The 7,776-nt window shown below is 37.3% G+C and overlaps 1 protein-coding gene and 1 long non-coding RNA gene across 4 annotated transcripts in view; both read left to right on the plus strand.

The window, feature by feature from the left end:
• Window positions 1–3,275, plus strand: part of LOC107654932 (synaptotagmin XVI) — a 26,577-nt gene extending 23,302 nt beyond the window's left edge. For both annotated transcript variants that reach the window (XM_016442260.1, XM_016442259.1), the window contains 2 exons: window positions 415–598; window positions 2,065–3,275. In XM_016442260.1, coding sequence (XP_016297746.1) covers window positions 415–598; window positions 2,065–2,378 — 498 coding nt within the window. In that variant the 3' untranslated portion in view covers window positions 2,379–3,275. The remainder of the gene's footprint in view (window positions 1–414; window positions 599–2,064) is intronic.
• A 2,051-nt stretch (window positions 3,276–5,326) lies between these two features.
• The window catches only part of LOC107654917 (uncharacterized), a 5,120-nt gene continuing 2,670 nt past the window's right edge, over window positions 5,327–7,776 (plus strand). The window contains exons 1-3 of one of the 2 annotated variants that reach the window (XR_001630374.1): window positions 5,327–5,568; window positions 7,133–7,233; window positions 7,470–7,585. This is a non-coding gene — a long non-coding RNA (uncharacterized LOC107654917). The remainder of the gene's footprint in view (window positions 5,569–7,132; window positions 7,234–7,469; window positions 7,586–7,776) is intronic. The other variant, XR_001630373.1, reaches the window with a different exon arrangement.

Here is a 7,776-nt window from a genome sequence, read left to right on the forward strand (position 1 = left end):
AAACATCGACGCGTTTCAGAAAGGCGGGGCATAGACGAGAAACAATAATGTACAGTATGTGGAAAATAATGTTTTTTTAACCTTAAACCGCATAAACACATTTCATTACACCAAATAAACAAAATAATGTTCTTTTTAGCAACATCATATGACCCCTTTAAGACATATGTGTGGTTCAGGGTAACATATGTAAAAGGAATTACATTTTTTAAAAGGTACGTTGAAAATAAATTGGTGTAGGATTTACTCAGAAACTATTTTAATGCCAAACTAGCTAGTAAATTTCACAAATAATTACAAAGAAATGCCAACAAGCATAATGAAATAGTTCAGTGTCCATATGTTGAAAACCTATGTAGAACTACACTTTATGTACAAAATCAACTAATTAGGTTGGCATCTCCCTCCCTGCAGACAGTAGACTCCCAGGTGTCTTTCAGCGCTCAGAGTGACAGTGCTTCCTCCAGTCATTCTGTGTCTCATGGTGGAAACCCAGAACTACTGCTGGGTTTATCATATAATGCCACCACAGGACGACTGTCTGTAGAGATCATTAAAGGCAGCCACTTCCGTAACTTCGCTCTCAACAGACCTCCAGGTAAACACACCGTCCCACTCACAATAACAGAGGCTCAGAAACACATTCACAGGCATCATTAGACCATCAGGAGTGACTCTTGAGCAAATAACCTTTTGTAAAGCCGTCTGATATTGATTCAGAGTAAATACTGCAATAAATCCTTCCTACACGAACAAGCTGCTAGAACACACATTTGTACAAGCACATTTTGAATGTGTCATCCTCACACATTGTGTTGTGGGTCAAACATCAGGCTTTTAGAGTCCATGCTGTTCGTATGACTATTAATCTGTCACAGTCACTCACAATGACTTCTAGGTGAATGGAGTTACAGGGCATTTAATCGATCACAGAGCCACAGATCTTTTTCTCACACCTCTCTCATCAAGTCGATGAGTCACTGCTGAAGAAAACCATGCATACATACACAAACATATACTGTTATATAATGCTGTGTCACAGATTTGTGCTTACTTTAAAAATAAAAACAATATTTGTTACAGTACATATCTACTCTACCATTTTTTTAATGTCTCTTTAAAAAATAGTTCACCCAAAAATGAAAATTTGCTGAAAATGTACTCACCATCAGGCCATCCAAGATATATATGAGATTGTTTCTTCATCAAAACAGATTTGGAGAAATTTAGCACTACAGCTCTTGCTCACCAATGGATCCTCTGCAGTGAATAGGTGCCGTCACAATAAGAGTCCAAAACAGCTGATAAAAACATTACAATAATCCACAAGTAATCCACACAATTCCACTTCAAGCCATTGCTTCTGGTTAAAATATAATTGTTCTGTCCATTAAGTTGCTTTCTTCAGTGAAAAAGTGTTTTTTCTGAATCAGGAGAGAAATATGAGCAGATAAAGCATCATTTACATGTGAAAACAGTTCTAAACAAATATGTTGGTGGACTTTTATGTGAGAGAACAATAGAACATGGACTTTTTCGCTGTAGGAAACATTATTATGGATTATTGACTCTCATTTTAGCCAGAAGCGAGTTTAAAGTGAAAACACCATGATAGATTTGTTTCTTACAAACACACAGCTTTTCACAAGATATTCATTGATGTACTGGAGTTGTGTGGATTACTTGTGGATTATTGAGATGTTTTTATCAGCTGTTTGAAGTCTCATTCTGACGGCACCCATTCACTGCAGAGGATCCATTGATAAGCAAGTGATGTAATGCTAAATTTCTCCAAATCTGTTCAGATGAGAAAAACTCATATACATCTGATCCTTCTTAAATCATTCTGATATGCTGATTTGGTGCTCATGAAACATTTCTTATTGTTATCAATGTTGAAAACAGTTGTGCTGCTTAATATAAAACAAATTCACAGATTAGTATTATCCAATAACAAAAAGATTTGATCACTGGGAGAAGATGGAATAAATCATAAAAGGTTCACGTTCAAGATAATTAAGTAAATATATTGAGGTGTGATTTAGTGACGTGTTTCTCTTTCAGATACATTTGGTAAGCTTGCTCTGTTAAACTCCATGGGACAGGAGATATCCCGCTGTAAGACGTCCATCCGTCGCAGTCAGCCGAATCCTGTCTTCGAGGAGACATTTGTCTTCCAGGTCGCACTGTTCCAACTGTCAGACGTCACATTAATGGTCTCCATTTACAATCGGCGGAACATGAAACGCAAGGAGATGATTGGCTGGGTGGCTCTGGGCCAGAACAGCAGCGGTGAGGAGGAACTTCTTCACTGGCAGGACATGAAGGAGAGCGGAAACCAACAAGTCTGCCGCTGGCACACACTACTGGAAGCTTAGAGGAGAGAGAGGTAGAAGTCTAATCACTCATACCTACTGCGTTCAGCTGGATTTTCCTTTGGGAAGGAGGTGAAAGCCAAGACCAAAAATACCCACAAAAACCGGAATTGAACAAGCACTTTTAACAGTATCAAACAAAGATAAGGCATGTCAATTTTGGAAGCACATCCAAACACAAAGAAACACCCACACGCCACTTTCCTTCTCCCTGAGAGTACTTGATACAGCCTCTTATCTGGTAACCAGGAAATTACTTCATGGCGTAATATACAGACTACTCTCTTCAACTCCAGCAGCAACCAATCAAAATGCATTATAGCCCGAGCCACGGTGATTGTCGCCTAGCGATTTCATGAATAGAGGATTGATTTGAAATTATTAAATGCCTTTCTTCAGATCATTTTAAGCTTGAACACCAGAACCAGTTTTGGTGGGACTAAAGGTTTAATGAGCAGAAAACTGTTAGTTGAACACGTGCACTTTCATTCATGCTCTCCTACCGATGACACTAAAGCTGTTTCTTTTTATTACATTTTACATCAAATTATGCTGTAATATAAAGTCACGGACTCACGGACAGTGTTATGATAAAAGTTGCTGTTAAAAGGAGTACGCAAGTTATTCCTATTCATATCAGAATAAGAGATATCAGCAATTTACTTTAAGACGTAGTTCACCCAAAATTGAAATTTCTGTTTTATTATTTACTCACCCTCATAATGTTCTATTATGAATGCTTTTCATTCAACCATTCAACCATTGTTTAACTCTTTTTAGTAATTTCACTGAATGAGGACTTGTGCTGGTCAGGATTTAAAGGAGACCTGTTATGTCCCTTATTACAATATGTAATATAAGTCTCAGGAGACCCCAGAATTTGTCTGTGAAGTTTCAGCTCAAAATACCCCACATATCATTTATAATATCATTTTGAAAATGCCTATTTTGATTGGAAGCAGAAACACACTGTTTTCGTGTATGTCTCTTTAAATGCAAATGAGCTGCTGCTCCCCGCCCCCTTTTCCAGAATAGGGCTGTGCCTTTACAGCTTGTACCTCAGATACTCTGCTAAAAAACATCTGCTTGGTTTTGATTATCTTGTCTATCACGCTGAAATCATGTGTTTTAAACCATATCAGTTTGAACTTCTGATACTGTATATGGTTTACTGAGTGCACACATCTGAAGCACACGCACAGAAAGTGTCTGTCACATGGCATGTGAGTACTAAACCAAGTTCTCTTTCATGTCTTATTGCACTTAAACTGTCAAATAAACACAAGTTTATGTGAAAAACACACGAGTTACAAAAACAGTCGGTTATGTCTGTGAAGGTAAATAGCTGGGAAAGAAATTGCATGTTTATATTAGATCTGTGTGTCAGAACAGTTAGCATGCTTTGCTCGAACTTTCGTCCATGTGGTAGAACTGGCACACCATTGGCAATGTCACTTGCGAAAACACATAGGCGGCGCTGTGGGTGGAAACGTGCAGATTAAGGGGCGTTAAAGATCCCATTTCTATTTCAAAGGGGGAGCAAAATCTGACATGCTCATTTTTTCACAAGCTTGCCCAGAAAACGTGAAAAAGAACAACCCAGTAAAAATTTTTGGTAAGCCTTTCTCTGTTGGTAGGTGCACCAGGGACCCGATTTTCATGATATGTCACCTTTAAAAAGACTAATGTTATTCATTGAAAATTTTGACATCCATGTTTGATCTATCGTGCATGAATCCTTTCACTCGATTTAGTTCAGTGAAACAGTTCACAAAAATGGTGTGAATGATTCATTTGAAGAGACTGATCTGTTTTTCAAAGTCATGTGAATCAGTTACTCAAAGATCTGATCATAAATGCCTAGCAGAAGACTGGAGAATATCGTGGAATACATTTCGGCCTGTTCCTCTCACAGAGCTATTGTATGGCTTGAGATGGCTTCGCGTATAGTGCCCAAGTGATATGCACTATTTTTATGGTGCTTGTGAATCCATTTTGAAGCTTGAAAGCTTCAGTCCCCATTCATTGTAATTGCTTGGAAAGAGACCAATTCTACTTACCAAAAATTGTCTGTACTCAGAGCACAGACACTCACGCATGTCCAAGAAAATCTTCAGACAATCTTAACACGGTCCTTATGACATTAAAACCCAAACTCTTTTGTAATGCATGCCTGTAATGCTATATGCATATATAAAGTGCCTGATCTGGCCAAACCTGTATGGATTTTTATTTATAGCCAGTGATATTGGAGATTAGCATGGACAACTCTGGAACATTACAGATGCATGGACCACAGTGTTTTAAAAATCAATAGTGCCTGTTTTGCATGCATTCAAATACAACGTGGTTTTTGGAGATAAATGCATATATTTTTGTCTATCATTAAAGACATCCGTAATACACTAATTTTGCTGGCAATGTGATTTTTTATGATTCAGAATAGCAATAGATCTTTATTTTGTTACACTGATTATGCATTGGTCTTAGTGTACCACAACTGTGAAAATAGGTAATACTGGCACTGAAAAATGTACAATTAACCAACCATATGATCATATCATCTGTTGATCAGACTGACAAAGTAGCCTATCTGAAACTGTTTGCCAGAAGAGTGTTTTTTAATTTTCCCATCATGTAATGTTTGCGTATGGGAGTGGATGAATCGCTTATGCTCGAAGGAGATAATTAAGCTTGGAGATGTGAGGTTAAAAGATCGTACTATATACTAATGTACGCCAGAGAGATATGTTGTAGGAATATACGAGCAATAAAACCTTTCAAAAGTAAAACTGATAGTAAGGAGATAAGCCATATGTTAAGAAATACTCAAGAAGAGAGAGGAGGAAACGCAGCAGCAGAGGATGCGAGAAGAATGGAGTTTGATGCTGGAGCGTCATCATTGCCTAGTGACACTCCTAGCAACAGGAAACATCTGTTTCGGCGTCGACCAATCAGGAGCCGGTGCAGTCTGTTATTGCTCGCTGCACAGAAAGGGGATATTTTAAGAGCCGAGAGTGAGTCGAATACTACAGGGATTAAATCAAAAGCAAGACTTCGACATCTGGGGGCGAAGCGTCAAGCTCCGGCGGGGCTGAAAGCGGCTACATTCGGCACAGTATGAGCTGTTTTGATCCTCTGGCTTGATGAAGAACGCGCGTGCGGGGACTGTTAATGTGGCTTTAGAAATAAGGTAGGATCATTTACCTCTGTTAATCACATAGCCTAGTTTTTTTTTTTTTCTATGTTAGTGTACTTAAAACATCATTCTATTTTTACTACATGCTTTTGTTTATTTTTCAACAGTTATAGCAAATGCAGTTGTATAATCGTACTACACATAACAGACCCGTTCTCTAGTTTGGATTTTTTTTTTATTTTTGGAAAATGCGCGTTCCGTGTGATTCATTCATTAGCGTGACAGTTGAGTGGCTGCTGCATTATACAACATGCATATTCTGTGTTATTTTCAGTTATTGAAGGTAGGCTACTTATTTGGCACACTAGAAAAATAAAAAAGTAACATGCTACTGTAAATAACTTTAGTCTACATTGCCATACTGTTAAAAAATATTTTAACATTAGGCTATAGGTTCCATTTTTAGTTTTTAGTTTAGAATATTTTCAAATGTATTTTTACGGAGAAATTAAAAAATGCACTGGCTTTTCCTGAAACTCGTTAGTGCATTTTAGATGATGATGAAATGAAGCTTCCAATCAAATAATTCGCTTAAATAAGATTTTTATTTGCATGGAATGGATCACATATCACATGACCAGGTGAATACTTACTCTTGTTTTGTTAACCCTAAATACTGGATGTTGCAAAAAAAAACAAAAAATCATGGCTGAATGCAAAATAGCATTTCTAAAATTACATTAGAAAGCGAAAACTATTGTTTTTGCTGTTGCATCCAGTGTCAAAAACAACTGCTATTTTGTCCACAGTGCAGCTAGCAACGCAAAACATTGTTAAAAATGTGTTGAAATAAATCATGTGAATTGCTTTAATTAAATAAAATAAATTTCAAATTAAATACAAAACATAATAAGGATAATTCATGATAATTATGAGTAAGCTAACATAAGAATTACAAATATTTTATGCATAATTGGACATTGCCAGAATTTTCTTCATATGAACTTAACGGCATCATATGGCATTATACCATCTGTGTTATCAGTACAAAAAATAACGATTTTTAGTTTAAACAGGTTGATAGGACCTGTGTTAAAATTGTTTGAAAATGTTTAATATTTAATGACGTTTATATTTAGAACTGTATAAAATACAGCCACCAAAATGAATTGTAATTTTAAAGAAAGTACAGTGAAGATCAATACCTTTTTGGCTATTTATTCTCTCTCTCTCTCTCGAGCGCACAAATTCACACGCAGCCCACACTAATCTATCCGCCCACGGTTAGTGCGCGCTGCACCGCTGTGTTGACAGCACGCGCCGCGGCACGTTTCTTTGAACCTGATAAATCAAAATGCAGCTCGATCGGGCTCTGAATTACACAGCAGCAAGACACCGTGCAACTACAGCACAGCTGCCTGCTAGTGTCATTACATTTACTGCAACAGTTCCTATCCGACTTGTATTCGCTTTTCTGAGACAGAACTACACTAATTTCTGCATGTAAGGAAGATCGGGGCTAGTTGTCACACATTCACACCAATATAATACTGACCTGAAATCGGATAGAAAATAGAAAGATCCAGTAAACGATTCTCTGTCTCTTTCCTTCTCTGAGGAACCATTAGGCAATGTGTGTGAGCCAGAGGAAAGAATCTCAGGTGAATAGAGGATTTGTCAGAGAGGTGTGTGATTGTGTCTGCGTGAAGCAGTTCTCAGGTAATTAATACACACTACACACACAGACCTTGTTACATAACACACTGACAGTAGTCTACCCTAATCCACTTAGTGGCATAGTGTTAGGGACACATTTACACTGATGGAATTGTTTTATGTTGAATCATCTTTCACAGTAAGAGATTGAAAAAAGAGATGTTACATTTGTAAAAATCTAATTTCCATCCAGTTGCAAAGCCATGGTTTTCACAAAATCCCTGTGTGCTTGCCTGCAGGGTCTTTCCTCTAAGAGTGCCCTCAACGGTCAACAACGTCGAAAGTCGCCTACTTTAAGCGAAAATATGCGGAAGAGGAGAATGTTCAGGGAAGCCTACATGGATATTTACAAAAAGTAAGTGTCATTTGAATGTGCTTGAATGCAATTCATTGAAGTGAAATTCACATAAATGTATTTTTAAAGCAAAGTTTATCAACAACCTTGTTTGACAGTTCTGAAGTAACAAAAAAAAAACATTTTTAAAAAGTATACATACATACAGACAGATAAATAGACAGACAGACAGACAGACAGATAGATAGATA

The sequence above is a fragment of the Sinocyclocheilus anshuiensis genome, unplaced genomic scaffold (assembly GCF_001515605.1).
Source record: "Sinocyclocheilus anshuiensis isolate Anshui unplaced genomic scaffold, SAMN03320099.WGS_v1.1 scaffold487, whole genome shotgun sequence".
In the NCBI taxonomy this organism is placed as follows: Eukaryota; Metazoa; Chordata; class Actinopteri; order Cypriniformes; family Cyprinidae; genus Sinocyclocheilus; species Sinocyclocheilus anshuiensis.